The following is a 16,401-nucleotide window of genomic DNA, read 5'->3' as shown; positions in this document are numbered from 1 at the left end:
TTTAAAGCATGATAAAATTTTTTATCACAAATAATATGCATTTCTGTAAAGATGTGAATTTTTATTGCATTATTATCTTTCTGTAGGCGTCTGAGAGGGAAATTTGTAATGACATACTGTCATAACCAAACTGTGAACACAAATATATGCTGTACAGTTGTATTTGAGCATTCTTGCATATGGTTTTATTATGAATATATCATTTAATAAACTCTTATTGAAAAATGTCTGTTTAATTTCTGTTTCAATTCATATTTTTTCAAATTCTTGCTAAAGTGACCTGTTGCAGCTCTCACACCTGTTTAAATTGTCCCCATCTTCTTTGAGTCTTCGCATGTAGCTTTAGCCTATCAGAATCTCTGCCAAATCCTACCCCAAGGGGGCGATATGGGGACATCTAGAGGAAGATGAGCATGGATTATTTCAGTATTCAGGGAAAGCTGTTGGGAGGAGGGCAGATGAATTTCAGTTAGCAGAGCTCCTGGGAGACTGTACTCCACCAACAGGGCACTTCCTGCCTGCATGGGAACAGGGGGCTGCAAAACCAGCCAGACAGTGTCCCTTCAGAAAGGGGATAGTTACCCTATATGACATCACACCAAGCTGAAACACCACGTTTCGTGATCTAACCGAATCTACAGCTTTGTGTGAAAGTTTTCATTTTTGCAAAAGATTGAATGGACTGTAACACAAATAACATTAAAAATCAAACGTTTAACCATGTGTTAGCACTCCTGGGCCTTAAATTTCTGCTGGCAGTGCTGGGCCTTAACCTTGTGTTAGCAGTGCTGGGCCTTAACCTTGTGTTAGCAGTGCTGGGCCTTAACCTTGTGTTAGCAGTGCTGGGCCTTAACCTTGTGTTAGCAGTGCTGGGCCTTAACCTTGTGTAGCAGTGCTGGGGCTTAACCTTGTGTTAGCAGTGCTGGGGCTTAACCTTGTGTTAGCAGTGCTGGGCCTTAACCTTGTGTTAGCAGTGCTGGGGCTTAACCTTGTGTTAGCACTGCTGGGGCTTAACCTTGTGTTAGCAGTGTTGGGCCTTAACCTTGTGTTAGCACTGCTGGGCCTTAACCTTGTGTTAGCAGTGCTAAAACACAAATTCAAGCAACTGGCAAAGTGAGTGCTATTCCATATGGCTCAATTATTTTGTTTCATACAGTATATGTGCTTTGCATATAAAAATGCATGTCTGTATATGCAGACTTTACACACAAGACGTTTTCCCCTCAACGCTCTATTTTGTGCTGTTTTTTTCAACTGGACAACTGTCACTATTACAATAGTTCTGCTTAACAAAGTCCTGCATTCTTCAAATCTGCCTAGATTTTGCACTGCTTCTATAAATGATGATGAGCATCAGGTCCTGAAAATGAGTAAAATTGAAAACCTCGGGCTCGTCCGGGATTTGAACCCGGGACCTCTCGCACCCTAAGCGAGAATCATACCCCTAGACCAACGAGCCACACGAAAGGTCCTTCTGGAGCCGCAGTCTTCTGCAAAACTTTGCCACGTCTGCAAAAGTTGACAGTTCTGAAGAAAAGTGTAGGGTCGAAATGTCGAGACAACGAACTGTATAGTACGGTGCTGCCATCCAGTGGAAATTTCACGCAGAAACAATCGAGTGGGCAAACCTGTGGTCTCCAAAGAGTAGGCAACTGCTTATATCGTGTGTATGTTATGCCGGGGTGTGGTGGTAAAAGTGGATTTATACAACCACCTTGTTTTTATTTATTTTTATTTTACAATTACGACAATTTACAGTCCTAAAAGCTATATAATTATGACTGGTCACAATTCGTAAAACCTATTGGCTTGATAAAGTAAAGGTGATAAAGCCTGTTTGGTATATTTTCGTCAATACGTGAACATAGACTTTCAAGTTCTAGCAACCACAGCTTTCGTTTCGAATCCTCGGTTGCTTCGGAATTATCGGCTAAGAACATTCTCAGAAGAGCTACCAGGATCAAGGGTCACGCTGAAGTCATGTGCAAATGTGCATTTAGATTCATATTAGATTTAATCTATGTCCGTATAAGCAGTTAATAACATAACATAGTGTATGAATATTAGGGGGTAAAGGAAAGCCATTAAAAAAATCACAAGGCCTTATTTTCTTAACCACGGAGCGTGTTGACCAAAGGAGTCGATCCTGAACGTTCTTTGCAACTACGGGGCGTGGTTTGCGCTGAAGTGGTTTGTGAAAAAAATGAAGCGCTGAAGTCTCGCGCCACTACTCGCGTCCAGCCACGCACGTTTATATTCGGACTACAAGTCCAGTCGGAACATGCGGCAAAATAAAGTTCGGAAGTTCCCGATGACGTCGCCCTCCACAACACCAAGGCAGGCTGGCGACGTGGCGAAGAGGCAGGGCGGAAGGATAAAGAATACGCGTTTGCCGGCTGTTCAGCAGAACTGGTGAGATACTGCAGTTTAAAATAGTATTACTTGTCTTTTATTCAATGTAAGTGCGTGTTCTCCTGTGAAAGCCACGTGCTCTATTTTTTGCGTGTCAAACGCCCAGTCTGAATTGTCTGAATTAATTGCACACTGAACGAAACACAATATTGCTGACTAACTATAATAACTGCCTCTCTGTTCTTGCGTCATTATGACAGAAAACAATTTAAGAAACTTTCAGCTTGCAGGCGCAAATAGCTTTATTGAAATGCGTGTAATATAGATGGATAAGTTATGGTACTAATCGTTGATTGACTTGTTATTGTACTGTGAATGTGCGTTCCATCGCACTCCAACTTACAGGTGTGTTTTAACTTTCAGTTGTGACTTTCATGGAATGTTATACATCACGCGTTAGTTTGTGTTTTAAACTACGTATATTCTATTTTTTGAAGGATGTTAAGTGGAATTGGAGTTTTACCAGTATTTGGCCACAAGATGTCACTGTTGGTACATACGGGAACGGGTTACCGGCGTACCTGAAGGCATAAAGATTGTTTGAAGCGCCGTGCACGTTTTGATAGTCCTTTTAGACAGTGAATTTATAGTCCTGACACCTTTTAATACTTAATATGGATAAGCAGTTTATCTAGCGTGATGCAGTTCCTGAAACTTTTAGATTAGCAAGTTTTATAAACTGAGAACATTGACAGGTAAATGTGTTAGACTGGCTCAGCTACTTAGAATAGCCTACTGCAAATATTCAAGTATAATTTTTGTAGATGATGCATAAGCAAAAAAAAAAAGTCTTCTGTGTAATATGTGGGGGTGTTGGTTTGTCTTTATTTATATTCCAATGAAAACAATGACTGCATTTAAAGCTGTGTACAGTGTGAACCATTATTTGGCGATTTGAAAAGAAATATTTATCCTTTATTTGAGCCTTAAATCAAGCCTTAGAGCAGGCATTGCATTGCATGCTACACAGGCCATGAGCTGAACTCGCACTGTTTAGACTGCTCAGTGAGATGCTCTCCGTGCTGCAGTGAGTTCAGCCTGATTTCCTGTCTGTGGTAGTGTGAGCTGCGTCTGTGTGTCCGGCTGTAGAGTGATGTCACACACAGACTCTGTGTGGTAGTGTGAGCTGCGTCTGTGTGTCCGGCTGTAGAGTGATGTCACACACAGACTCTGTGTGGTAGTGTGAGCTGCGTCTGTGTGTCCGGCTGTAGAGTGATGTCACACACAGACTCTGTGTGGTAGTGTGAGCTGCGTCTGTGTGTCCGGCTGTAGAGTGATGTCACACACAGACTCTGTGTGGTAGTGTGAGCTGCGTCTGTGTGTCCGGCTGTAGAGTGATGTCACACAGTGACTCTGAGGGCAGTGCCACCACAGAGATGCCCCAGCACCTCTCCCTGCCCCTCGAGAGTGACCCCTCTTCTCCTGGGGACACGGAGACGTGTGACCCCCCCGCTCAGCCTGGACCCCTGCTGGACAATGAAGGGAGCGAGGCGGCCAACCCTCCGAGGGAGGCAGAGTCCCATGGGAACCAATCAGAGAATACGGCTGGCATTCAGGTGACTGAGTGTACCGAATCAGTGAGCCTGGAGCCAGATGGACCTGTTGGGAGCGTTGTGGGGCAGGATGGCGTACTACAGGTACAGCATTCTTCTGCTGCTCTAAGCATGCAGCTCTGTGGTGAATTCTCTCTCCTGGCTTTCTGGGTCTTTCTGGGTGGTATTCTGCTGAAAAGCCGAATTGGAATTCTGTAGAATGAATCGCCTAGGATTTATACACTGCTGTCTCTGATATGCACTAAAGCTGATTTGTCTTTGATGGAGGTACTTCAGTGTGTGTGTATACGTATTTGTGTGTGTTTTTGTGTGTGTGTGTGGTGTTTTGCAGGACTCCTCTCAGAGCAGAGACAAAGGCTGGGGAGGTTGGGGTTCCTGGGGAAAGTCTATTCTGACGAGTGCAACTTCCACTGTGGGTGAGTCTCCATCGTTTCAGCACAACTTCCACTGTGGGTCATTATGGGTGTTGGGTGATGGTGGTGTGTGGGTGTTGGGTAATGGCAGTGTTGTGTAATGGCGGTGTGTGGCTTTTGGGTAATGGCAATATGTGGATAATGGCGGTGTATGAGTGTTGGTTGATGGCGGTATGAGGGTGTTGGGTAATGACAGTATAGGGGTGTGAGTAATGGAATAGTGGTATGTAGGTGTTGGGTAATGGCGGTATGTGGGTGTTGGGTAATGGCATGGCAGTGTGTAGGTGTTGACAGTATGTGGGTGCTAGGCGGTGTGTGGGTGTTGGGTAATGGCGGTATGGAGGTGTTGGGTGAGGCTGGTATGTAGGTGTTTGATGATAGCGGTGTGTGGGTGTTGCTCCTCAGGCCAGGGGCTCAGTGCTGTGAAGGAGAAGGCGGGGGTCACCCTGCGCGTGCAGAGAACCTCTGTGTGCGAGGAGGTCGAGGAAGACCTGGCAGCCCAGACAGGTAACCCAGAGCGGCCACTGCAGTGTTTACACGCTCTGCCCCCCCAATGCCCACCCCTCCACACTCCGCCCCTACATGCTCCACCTCTCCATGCCTCGGCCCTCCATGCTCCGCCCCTCTATGCCCCATCCCTCCATGCTCCGTTCCTCTATGCCCTGCCCCACTATGCCCCCCCCCTCCATGCCCCTCCTCTTCATGCCCCGCCCCTTCATTTTCCACCCCTCCATCCGCTCCATGGTGGTGTTGTCTGTGGCAGGTGTGTGATGTTGATGTTGTGTCTGTGTCTGTGGCAGGTATGTGATGGTGGTATTGTGTCTGTGTCTGTGGCAGGTGTGTGATGTTGGTGTTGTGTCTGTGTCTGTGGCAGGTGTGTGATGTTGGTGTTGTGTCTGTGCAGATTCTGATCCGGGGGATCCTGGCGCGTCTGTGGGCTCCTCCGCCATGGCAACCAGAGGAGTTCTCTCCACCATCACCAGCGCTGTCCAAAACACAGTGGGTCACTCTTACCCTCCCCCACATTCCTGTCACCCCCGCTCATCCTGCCTCCCCACCTCACCCTGTTACCCCCTCTCACCCTGTCACCCCTCCTCATCCTGCCTCACCCCCTCTCACCGTGTTACCCCCTCTCACCCTGTCACCACTCCTCATCCTGCCTCCCCCCCTCATCCTGTTACCCCCTCTCACCCTGTCACCACTCCTCACCCTGTTACCCCCTCACTAAGAGAGGCAGTTGCAGTGATGGAGTGGACCCAGAGATGCAGTTAGGTGTTCAGAGGGAGCGCGTGTTCTTCATGAACACACATGGGCTGAGCTTCTGTTTGGGCTTCACACAGGGAAAGTCTGTTATAACGGGAGGCCTGGATGCGCTGGAGTTCATCGGGAAGAAGACCATGACGGTGCTGGCAGAGAGTGACCCTGGGTTCAAGAGGACCAAGACGCTAATGCAGAGGACTGTGTCCCTGTCGCAGGTGTGAGGTCTGCTGTGTGTGTGTGGCAGTGTGTGTGTGTGTGTGTGTGTGTGTGTGTGTGTATGTGTGTGGCAGTATGTGTGTGTGTGTGTGTGTGTGGCAGTGTGTGAGGTGTGCTGTGTGTGGCTGTGTGTGTGTGTGTGTGTGTGTGTGTGTGTGTGGCAGTGTGTGAGGTCTGTTGTGTGTGTGGCTGTGTGTGTGTGGCAGTGTGTGAGGTCTGCTGTGTGTGGCAGTGTGTGTGTGAGTGTGTGGCAGTGTGTGCTCCACACCTGTGACCGGTTGGTCTTCGGGTTGAATCTGGGGTGGGAAGCTGGTGTGCACTTGAGCACGGTACCTGACCCTGGATTGTTCAGGTAAGATATAACCTGCGTTAATGCGTTAATGTCTCCTGAGCAAATGCATGAGATGTGCCCTACATGGCTCTTTGAAGTGCTCATACGTGGAAGAGATAGGAGATGTGTGTGAGATTCATGTCTCTGCAGCACAATCAACCCGTAAGATCAACCCTGTTAATGTTGTGAACAGGTTGATCTCGCAGAGGTCTTTTATTTTGAAATGATGGGGTACTGATCTGCTCCTGTTGAGCTTGGGCCTCGGCCCTGATGGCTCCAACCCAAACACCCCCCCCCCCCCCCCCCCCCACGAACCCTAAGCCTAACCTCACCCCTTGCCGCCCCCCCCCCCCCCCCCGGTTGTCCCCCCAGATGCTGAAGGAGGCGAAGGAGAAGGAGAGGGTGAGGCTGAGCTCCCAGCCAATCAGTGAGCCCACGGCGCATTATGGCATTCTCTTTGACGACTTCCAGGGTCTGTCCCACCTGGAGGCGCTGGAGATCCTGTCCAATGAGAGCGAGGCTCAGGTCCGTGTGCCAGCCCACACTGCAGTCATGCTCCTCACCCATGGGGGCAGCACACACCACTGTTTCCTCTGCACACAGGCAGGACCCTAAACCTGACCTACTCAAGCCAGTCAAAGGTGCCTAAAACTCAACCCGAATTTTTGGCTTTTTGGTGACCGTCTTCACCAATCAAATTGTCGGTTGTTGACTAGATAGCACACTGGACAAGCGTTCAGCATTTCATGTATGACGTATCTTTAGTCTCTTACCTTGGCAACAGAACTGCAAAAGGGAAGACCATCCCACTGTAAAGGGGTGAATTGTGATTCTATGCGCCATTATGAAATGTCTGAAATTTCTTAATATTGTGGAATTTCCTGGTAAATTATTTAAATATATGCAATATCATTCCTTTCAGAGTTTTTGCGGTTTTTCCAGTCCCAGAATTCCCCTCTCTCGACAGGTGCAAGCAGCCCTGGTGTCGCTCGAGGACGAGACCTTGGAGGTTCTGAAGAAAGACCTGATTGCCATCAAGGATGTCTTCTTAGAGGGAGCCAGTGAGAAGGAGCAGGAGGCGGAGTCAGAGGAAAATGGTGAACCCTATTCGCTAACTGAATTTCCTACACACCTTTGTAAGTTACCAAAATTAGGTTGTTCCCCAAAACTGCAACAGCAATCAAAATTACAATCGTGGTAAGGACAGCGTTCCAGAAATCATGGCATGGGCACCAGATGGCGTGCAGTCTGTGATCTATGTAATTTGTTGTGAAAATATTACTTGATTCTGTAGGCAGTTCTTGTAGCATGTTAGATGATCAAATTATATAACTGTAATAACGTGCGTGTGCTAACCCCTCAGCTGCCAGTGGGGAGGAGTTTGTCAGTGTTTTGACAGAGCTTCTGTTTGAGCTGCATGTTGCTGCTACTCCAGACAAACTCAACAAGGTAATGTCCTGTGTTCAGTATCGGGTAATGTGCTGTGTTCAGTAATATCCTGTGTTCAGTAATGTGCTGAGTTCAGTAATGTCCTGTGTTCAGTAATGTGCTGCGTTCAGTAGTGTGCTGCGTTCAGTAATGTGCTGTGTTCAGTAATGTGCTGTGTTCAGTAATGCCCTGTGTCCAGTAATGTGCTGCATTCAGTAATGTCCTGCGTTCAGTAATGTGCTGCGTTCAGTAGTGTGCTGTGTTCAGTAATGTCCTGTGTCCAGTAATGTGCTGCATTCAGTAATGTCCTGTGTTCAGTAATGTGCTGCATTCAGTAATGTCCTGCGTTCAGTAATGTGCTGCGTTCAGTAATGTGCTGCGTTCAGTAGTGTGCTGCGTTCAGTAATGTCCTGTGTTCAGTAATGTCCTGTGTTCAGTTATGTGCTGTGTTCAGTTATGTCCTGGTTCAGGGTTAGCAGGAAGCAGCACAGTTCCAGTGTGTGAACAGGCGTAGTGCCGCTGGGCAACCCCTCTCAGACTCTGCTCGCATCTCTAGGCTCGGATGAGGGCACATGATTGGCTGAGGGATGTGTCGCACCCCAGTGCGGAACAGGCTGCGGAATCAGAGCCGAAGGACGGGATGAAGGAGGAGCCAGAGGCGGGGCTGAGGGAGGAGCCAGAGGCGGAGCATGGCAGTGAGCCCGCCCCTTCTGCAGGCCAGAGAGAGGAGGAGAACCAAATGGAAAATGGCCGCCCCGAGAAAGTGGAGGTCAGCGACCCTCTGTTTCACTGAAGATCCAGGTTTTCACAATGACATCACCCTGCTGAAGCTTCACTGGTCCCAGGTTGTGCTAAAACTATTGGCTTCATAGGAAATGAGCTTCTGTAATTGGTCTCCTCTTGCTGAGATATAAGCCATGTGTTTATGATGAGGGGGGCAGATCTGGATGGGCCTATTTATGTGCTTTTAATTTTACTTGACTAACATTCATGGGGTTCTGTTTTGCCATTGAATTTGTGTGTTTCAGGGTGTGTACCTGTCCGCAGTAGGCAGTCTGGCGGAGGTCACTGCTCGCAGCATTGAGCAGCTGCACAAGGTGGCTGAGCTGATCCTGCATGGACAGGACCTGGAGAAGGCAGCACTGGACCAGGCACACATTCTCACCAGGTGAGCACCACTTTAGAACAGGGTCCCAGGTGTACCTGTGAGTGGTTCGGTGTTCAAACTGACTGTAATGATATTTGGTGTAATGCTCTTGCTTGTGTTCAGACTGACTGTAATGATATTTGGTGTAATGCTCTTGCTTGTGTTCCCCTGTGTGCTCTTGTAAGGCTGACCACGGCCATGTGCAAGGAGGTTGGCTGTTTGTCCAAGAGTTTCTCCGACACCCTGCTCATCGTGGGGGTAAGAAGGGTTAGGGTGTCACAGCTCACACTCATAAACGAGTAATATACAACCCATAATCCCCCTCCCTAGTGTCCCCCTCTGACTTTCTTGGTGGAAATCAGGTCTTTCTTAAGAGCATCCAAGGTCCCCTAAGGATGAACTGAGTGTGTACATATGGCTGTATATCAGTAGACAGTAAATGACTCATTAACACCTTAGAGAAACAGAAGGGAAGTCAGACTTCTTCTGACAGTTTAGTAGGTAATGTGGGGCCGCAGTCCTCTGTGAGAGATCTGTTGGCCGACTAATATGTGAATATGTCAAAATGTTTTCTCAAACGGTGCACACTGGCCAAACATTTTCCACAAGCTATTTGTAAAAGAACACAATGAATAACCAGCGTCTGTATGTGCGTAAACAACGGCGAGGCACTCATAAAGTTTTCATGGCTGTTATTTAGTGTTGTGTCACTGGCGGGAGGTGCAGACTCGCTGTGCAGACACACAGCTCCTGATTTACGTTCCGTGTGGATAATATGTCATGTTTTTATGTTTCTCAGTTATCAGAGGCCCCAGTAAATCTGTGGTGTGCTGCATTTGGCCCAAGGCTGTCAGCTGTGTAGCCCGTGGTTACAAAGCCATCTGAAGTGTGTGTTTTATGAGGCTATAAATGCCTATACAGGTGTTACTCTGGAGATGCAGGACATTAAGATATTTGCGTTAGGGGTGGCCCCTCGCTCACTTGATCTGTTCTTCGTGCAGCCTAACTCTTTCCTCCATGTGTGTTTTAAAAGGCTTTTTCACTTTTGCCATATATATTAATTATATTCTAATTCATAGTTACCGTAAAGTTGTAACACAATTGCACATAGTACCTATGCTATGACTGCAGATGTGAACTGCTGATGGATTTTTAGGAAGCTGCTTTAGATTCCCTGTAAGATTTCTGTTCTTCCATTTCTGTGCCTGTAGACCCATAAGAAGGCCGAGGAGCTCAACCCCATGGTGGACAGCATTTTACTGGAGGTGGGTCCTCTGTCTTGATGCTGGAGGTGGGTGGAGGTGGGTGGAGGTGGGTCCTCTGTCTTGATGCTGGAGGTGGGTCCTCTGTCTTGATGCTGGAGGTGGGTGGAGGTGGGTCCTCTGTCTTGATGCTGGAGATGGGTGGAGGTGAGTGGAGGTGGGTGGAGGTGGGTCCTCTGTCTTGATGCTGGATATGGGTGGAGGTGAGTGGAGGTGGGTGGAGGTGGGTCCTCTGTCTTGATGATGGAAGTGGGTGGAGGTGGGTCCTCTATCTTGATGCTGGAGGTAGGTCTGGCTTAATGCTGGAGGTGGGTGGAGGTGAGTGGAGATGGGTGGAGGTGGGTCGAGTGATGCTGGAGGTGGGTGGAGGTGGGTCCTCTGTCTTGATGCTGGAGGTGGGTGGAGGTGGGTCTGGCTTGATGCTGGAGGTGGGTCCTCTGGCTTGATGCTGGAGGTGAGTGGAGGTGAGTGGAGGTGGGTCCTCTGTCTTGATGCTGGAAGTGGGTCTGGCTTGATGGTGGAGGTGGGTCCTGTCTTGATGCTGGAGGTGGGTCTGGCTTGATGCTGGAGGTGGGTGGAGGTGAATGGAGATGGGTAGAGGTGGGTCTGGCTTGATGCTGGAGGTGGGTGGAGGTGGGTCCTCTGTCTTGATGCTGGAGGTAGGTGGAGGTGGGTGGAGGCCGCTCCACAGTGGGGCTTAGTGTCCTCGTCTGTGTGGGAAACACTTAAGATCCAACACACCTTTTCTTCTGTGTGGGAAACACTTAAGATCCAACACACCTTATTTTTTTACTACCTTTAGCCGCGTTTCCACCAAAATTACCCGGAACTTTCAGTCCCAGGAACTACTTTACCAGGAACTAAAAGGTTCCTTCAGCCAATGGTTGTCTGCGTTTCCACCGGGGTCTAAAGTCCCGCGAAGATTAGGCAAATTAGCCCACTGACGTATGAAAAAGCAACGTTGTCGTCGGTCCATCTGTCATATGATTTCTTCTGTAACCCCATACTACCACCGAAGTAGCCTACATTATTTTCTAATAACCGGGACAGCCCGGAGGGGTTTATTCCACTTATATACAACGGGTTACCAACAATGACTATATATGGTTACTTTTGTATTTATTGATTTTTATCGATTTAATCACATGGAATTGAAATATTCTTCTGCAGCCGTTTGGGCATATTTTACCGTTGTCAAGCAAAACTGTCGTTGGTAGTTGAACTTGGACCGTTATGCAACAAATAGGATATAACAGACCAATAGTCAGATTGTAACTGTTTTATATATCCTCTCAAACACATTCATTATGTTTTTATGCGAACATTCGCTTTCATGTCTTGACATCCGAAGCGACAGAATGCATTCACATTTCCAATATAACTGGCAACAACAGCAGAAAACATGCACACGTTGTAAACAATTTGCGGTTTGATTACTTTCTCATCGTCAATTCTATATAGGCTAATCGCAAAATGACAAGAATAGAACGAAAACTCGGACTTGCGTGAAAATGTAAATTAGTAGTGGTACAGCCACCGTTTGCTTTCCTTCGAAGTTACTGTTAGCGGAGCAGCGAAGTGTGCCCTCCAGATGCGAACCATGCACCATAAATTAGTCCATAGTCTTCCTGGTCTTTTTGTGGAATTGAAGAATGGCAGAGTAAAATTACGGCAGTCTGAAAAAGCTGAAGGTAGGATTACTAGAATTAACCTGTTATTTTACCATGACAAAAAGTGCGGAAGGTGATTTCCAGTTTGCTTTTACTGTATCACCAATGTGAATTACGCAGAACTACCGCATACCTCACATAACTGTATCAAACGTTTTGAGTCAATTACAACGGGCTAACAAAGAAAATCCGGAAGAAAATATTCAGCAACCAAATTAATCCGTTTGAATGTTTTGGTACGTAATATGCTGTCCCAGCACGAATGCTTAGCATTTTATAAAACAAATACTAAAGCAAGAAAAGAACAGAAGAGCACGTTATAATTCCAAGACGTTGGCAGGCTATAACCAAAAGTAGGCTACTGCGCCGCATAACATACAAGTTTGATTTGAAGTTATTATGAAAATAAATCGGTTTGCGCCTGCATATTTTTAAACATGGCGCCTGAAAATAGACACAAAAAAATGCTGCGAGTACTCGACCAATCAGAAATGTTCAGCGCTGCAAGCTCCACCCAAAAGGTTCCTGTACTTTCGGAAAGTACTACCCCCCGAGCAGGAACCTTTTGGGGGGTAAAACAAAGCCCCCGGAACAAAATTTAGACCCTAGTTCCTGCGGTGGAAACGCACTGAGTTCCTCAAAAGGTTCCTAGTTCCGGGGTATAGTTCCTGCGGTGGAAACGCGGCTTAAGTGTGCTTTTGACACATTTTGTGGACGTCAGCACAACTGCAGCTTATGTGTTACAAATATACAATTTGTGTTACAAAGGGTGATGTTTTAACACAGACTGTTTAAGTAACACAAAGTGTTATGTCCTTAACTAGATGGAGGTGTGTTTAAAAAATCACATTATGTTTTGAGAGTCATGTCATTCACCCATCCATCCATTATCTGCCCACCATACAGACCTCCATTATCCGCCCACCATCCAGACCTCCATTATCCGCACACCATCCAGACCTCCATTACCCATCCATGGTGACCTGTCTTAACTGGCCTGTTCTGTGTGTTGCACTGCAGGGCGCTAACAGCACCAGCTACATCCAGAACGCCTTTCAGCTCCTACTGCCAGTGCTTCAGTTCTCCCATATCCAGACCAGCCGGGCCAGAACTGGCCCGGAGTCCGGCCGAGACCAGCAGGACTCAGACCAGCGTTCAGCCTGACTGCAGGTCCTCTTGCCTGCCTGCTTGCCACCCACCACAGCAGTAGTGTCATTGCCGGAGCCTGTGCACGTATGTATTTATGTATGTATGTATGTACAGTAGTAATATATGTGTGGTCTTTGGAAGGGAAGGATAGTGGATTAATAGCAGTGATGCTGTGTATCTGCAGTGTCGTTTGCATCTTCATTGATGGCCTCTTGCCTGGGTTTGCCCTTATTGTATGTTTTACCTTCTCTGTGGTTTTAAAGCTGCTCAACTGAGGTGAGCAGAGAGTACAGTAACTGCTCTCGCTGCGCATGACTCACTGATCTTAACCAGACGCTCGCTGCGCATGACTCACTGATCTTATTAAACTTGGCTGTATTCACTCATTAATCCTCTAGTAATTGTTCATTTATTGACAAACAGAAAAAGTGACAGAAATGTGTAGCAGTAGAAGTGATGTACAAAGACAGAGGACAGACGTATGTATGAATGCAGCTTTTAGACTGAAGCATCAGGGTTTGTGCAGTGCACCTCAGATCAACATTCTGAAACAGTCCTTTAATTTGAACAAATAAATAAGGGTTTCCTTTTCATGATAGCAACGCAAAACTTGCAAAGATCTGCTCTGACAAATTTATTTTGTAAAACGTGAGTTTATTTCTTCTGTGGGTAGCTGAAGGGCTGTGTGGGCTGTACCGTTTACCACAGGAAAGAGCAGCTGTACCGTTTACCACAGGAAAGAGCAGCTGTACCGTTTACCACAGGAAAGAGCAGCTGTACCGTTTACCACAGGAAAGAGCAGCTGTACCGTTTACCACAGGAAAGAGCAGCTGTACCGTTTACCACAGGAAAGAGCAGCTGTACCGTTTACCACAGGAAAGAGCAGCTGTACCATTTACCACAGGAAAGAGCAGCTGTACCGTTTACCACAGGAAAGAGCAGCTGTACCGTTTACCACAGGAAAGAGCAGCTGTACCGTTTACCACAGGAAAGAGCAGCTGTACCGTTTACCACAGGAAAGAGCAGCTTTACCTCTTACCACAGGAAAGAGCAGCACATACACATGTACACTGGAAGGTTATTGGATGCAATAGCTCACTGCCAGCTTTATTATTTGGCGTAATTTGGTTACCAGGAGAACATCCTACGATGGCATCGGCTCTTACTGCACTGCAGCGCTGTATTACTGTTACGGGTTTACAGAACAGAATAAAACAGAGAAGGAATATTCATTCATCTTACCAGCAGCAGTCAAAACAATACAAAGCATGTAATTGAATCCAACTTTCTGGAGCCTCGAAACCTTGTGTCGAGTAATTAACGGTAAATTGAGCTGACCAGCGCCGCACAAACCCAGCAAACTCATGGGAGAGCTGCAAGGCTTTGGGTGCCAGTCTCATAGCAGCCCAGATCCTTAACCTTGTTGTCAGGTAAATTAAGTATAGCAGAGTCAGGTAAATTAAGTATAGCAGAGTCAGGTAAATTAAGTATAGCAGAGTCAGGTAAATTAAGTATAGTAGAGGAGGGTTATGACTATTTTACAAACCTAAATCTGCAGGCCAACAGTTTTGAGGCTGAGGGTGACAGTTGTGAAGTATAACTATATTAAAAGAGGGATCAAATGCATTTTCTTTTCATATGAAAAGTCAAACCAACACTAAATTCTTATTTCCCACTGCTACATGGTAACAGTGCTCAAGTGGCAGGTCTGGGAAGTCAATCCACAGTTAATGACAATTAACAAAAGCTAATTTCATTAATTAAAAAGAGCAGAAGCACCCTTCATACGCTGTATTGATAACATTTATTAACTTTTACATTTCTGTTCTTTGTAAATTGTGGGGGAATGTATATGGCTTTTAGCCATTAATAACAGAAAGGCCTTGAACACATACTTTGAATTTGGATGACATTTCCAACCTTGACCTGAAGTTTTTGTCAAGAATTATACAGAATCTTTTAAAATGTCATTTTTGTTGACATGATAAAAGAAAACCATGAAATAAAATGTACATTTTTGTTTAATGGGAAGTGTTTCACATTCAGATCTGAATGCATTTAATGTGTTTTGTATCTAGTGTGAGATCTTTCTTTGTTGAGCTGAAAAAGCAGAGGATGGCAATAGTGTTTACTGTTGAAAATATTAATAATTATACTAATAGTTTGATGATGGCAAAGTTTTGCTGTTCCTCTGGAATTTTTTGTGACGAAAGGCACTTGGACCTGTCTCTCAAAATCATAGCTTGTCTCCTCCCACATGCAAATATGCAGAATGAAGTGTGTAAACCTGGTCCATGGTTCTCTCTGTGTAAACCAGGCCTATGGTTCTCTCTGTGTAAACCTGGCCCATGGTTCTCTCTGTAAACCTGGTCCATGGTTCTCTCTGTGTAAACCTGGTCCATGGTTCTCTCTGTAAACCAGGCCCATGGTTCTCTCTGTGTAAACCTGGTCCATGGTTCTCACTATAAATCAAGCTTCATACTCTGTGTGCTATTCCACACTGGCAATATTAATCTCAGTGCTCTGGGATCTTAGTTTCTTATACCCCAAGCTGCACCGTGTCAGGAGACAAGCTGACTAAAGGCGTGATCAAAAATAATAATGAAAGATTGAGCATATTTAAGATTGAAGGATGTGATCATTTGCTTATTTTTATCATTTACATTTTTAAGTCTGTGGTTTTTACAGAAATACAGTACAGCTTTGGCTGGTTTGCTTTCCAGTCTGTTCCCTTCTTCTTAAGCTTCAGTTGCATGCGCCACACTCTCAGAAACAATGTGTTCATACCCAACACTTTGTTTTACTACTTTTGTGTTACTTTCAACATTTTGTGTCGATGTTAGTATTTACAAATATACAATTTATGTGTAGAGGACAAAGGGAGACGTTTTAACAGACTGTGCTGTCCTTAACCAGACATGGAGACGTATTAAAAATGACAAGTTATACGTGTTGTTTTTAATGCGTTTTTGAGAGTGCAGGTTTTCATCAGATATGTAAATATGTATTAAAGTTTACGGCACCAGACACCTTGATGAATGAGGTGGGAAGTCATTTTTAGTCTGTATTATCCCGTATCCTAGCAACAGAATGTGTGGTTCATTTCTTTACTTTGGAGCTAGGCACCCCAAGGCAGGGGACAGCACCCACAGAAATGTTCTAATTACTGCTGATAGCTCCAACCTAAAGAATGACGGCCTTAAAATGAAAGATCATTATGTTTATAACCCTGCCGTGTGCAGTGAGGCAGATGAGCAGAGAGAGAGAGTATTGTTTGGATTTGACTGAAGCCTGACACCTATAGAGCTGCAGATCATCACAGGCAATCCATCATTTAGAGACTGTCTCCACTGGTGCTCTCTGTCATCTCTTACATGCTTATGACCAAGTGGCCTTACATTGAAGACGTTGCCAAAAAATAATTATTAACGCTGGAGTCTTCTTGAGATTAACTCAGTGTTCCAAACAAATAAATATGAGAAACACAAACATTTGTTTTGTCATGTATTATGTAAGTGCATAATCCATTTCCATCTGTCCAAGTCAAGAAAACGTCTGAA

General features: G+C 45.9%; 1 protein-coding gene and 1 non-coding gene across 2 annotated transcripts; one reads left to right on the top strand and one right to left on the bottom strand.

Moving 5' to 3' along the window:
• Positions 1 to 1,387: 1,387 nt before the first annotated feature.
• trnap-agg lies at positions 1,388 to 1,459 on the bottom strand. The gene has a single exon. It is a non-coding gene; the product is annotated as a tRNA-Pro (tRNA).
• Positions 1,460 to 2,274: 815 nt separating this feature from the next.
• On the top strand, positions 2,275 to 16,320 carry fam114a1 (family with sequence similarity 114 member A1). The gene is made up of 14 exons (XM_035417799.1): positions 2,275 to 2,412; positions 3,746 to 4,049; positions 4,297 to 4,381; positions 4,784 to 4,885; positions 5,283 to 5,377; positions 5,719 to 5,853; positions 6,558 to 6,710; positions 7,153 to 7,282; positions 7,549 to 7,634; positions 8,170 to 8,382; positions 8,642 to 8,781; positions 8,946 to 9,018; positions 9,972 to 10,025; positions 12,713 to 16,320. Exons 2-14 carry the CDS (start codon positions 3,750 to 3,752, stop codon positions 12,854 to 12,856), a joined length of 1,710 nt encoding a protein of 569 aa, XP_035273690.1. The 5' UTR covers positions 2,275 to 2,412; positions 3,746 to 3,749; the 3' UTR covers positions 12,857 to 16,320.
• The last annotated feature ends 81 nt before the right edge of the window (positions 16,321 to 16,401 follow it).

Source organism: Anguilla anguilla, chromosome 5, assembly GCF_013347855.1.
Source record: "Anguilla anguilla isolate fAngAng1 chromosome 5, fAngAng1.pri, whole genome shotgun sequence".
NCBI classification, from domain to species: Eukaryota; Metazoa; Chordata; class Actinopteri; order Anguilliformes; family Anguillidae; genus Anguilla; species Anguilla anguilla.
Note: the sequence above shows the minus strand (reverse complement) of the source record. Positions and strands in the feature narration are given on the sequence as shown.

Coding starts and splice junctions, on each gene's coding strand:
- fam114a1 (XM_035417799.1), top strand. CDS start 3,750: ATGTCACACAGTGACTCTGAGGGCAGTGCCACCACAGAGATGCCCCAG. Junction 4,382..4,783: donor GAGTGCAACTTCCACTGTGG/GTGAGTCTCCAT, acceptor GTTGCTCCTCAG/GCCAGGGGCTCAGTGCTGTG. Junction 6,711..7,152: donor CCAATGAGAGCGAGGCTCAG/GTCCGTGTGCCA, acceptor CTCTCTCGACAG/GTGCAAGCAGCCCTGGTGTC.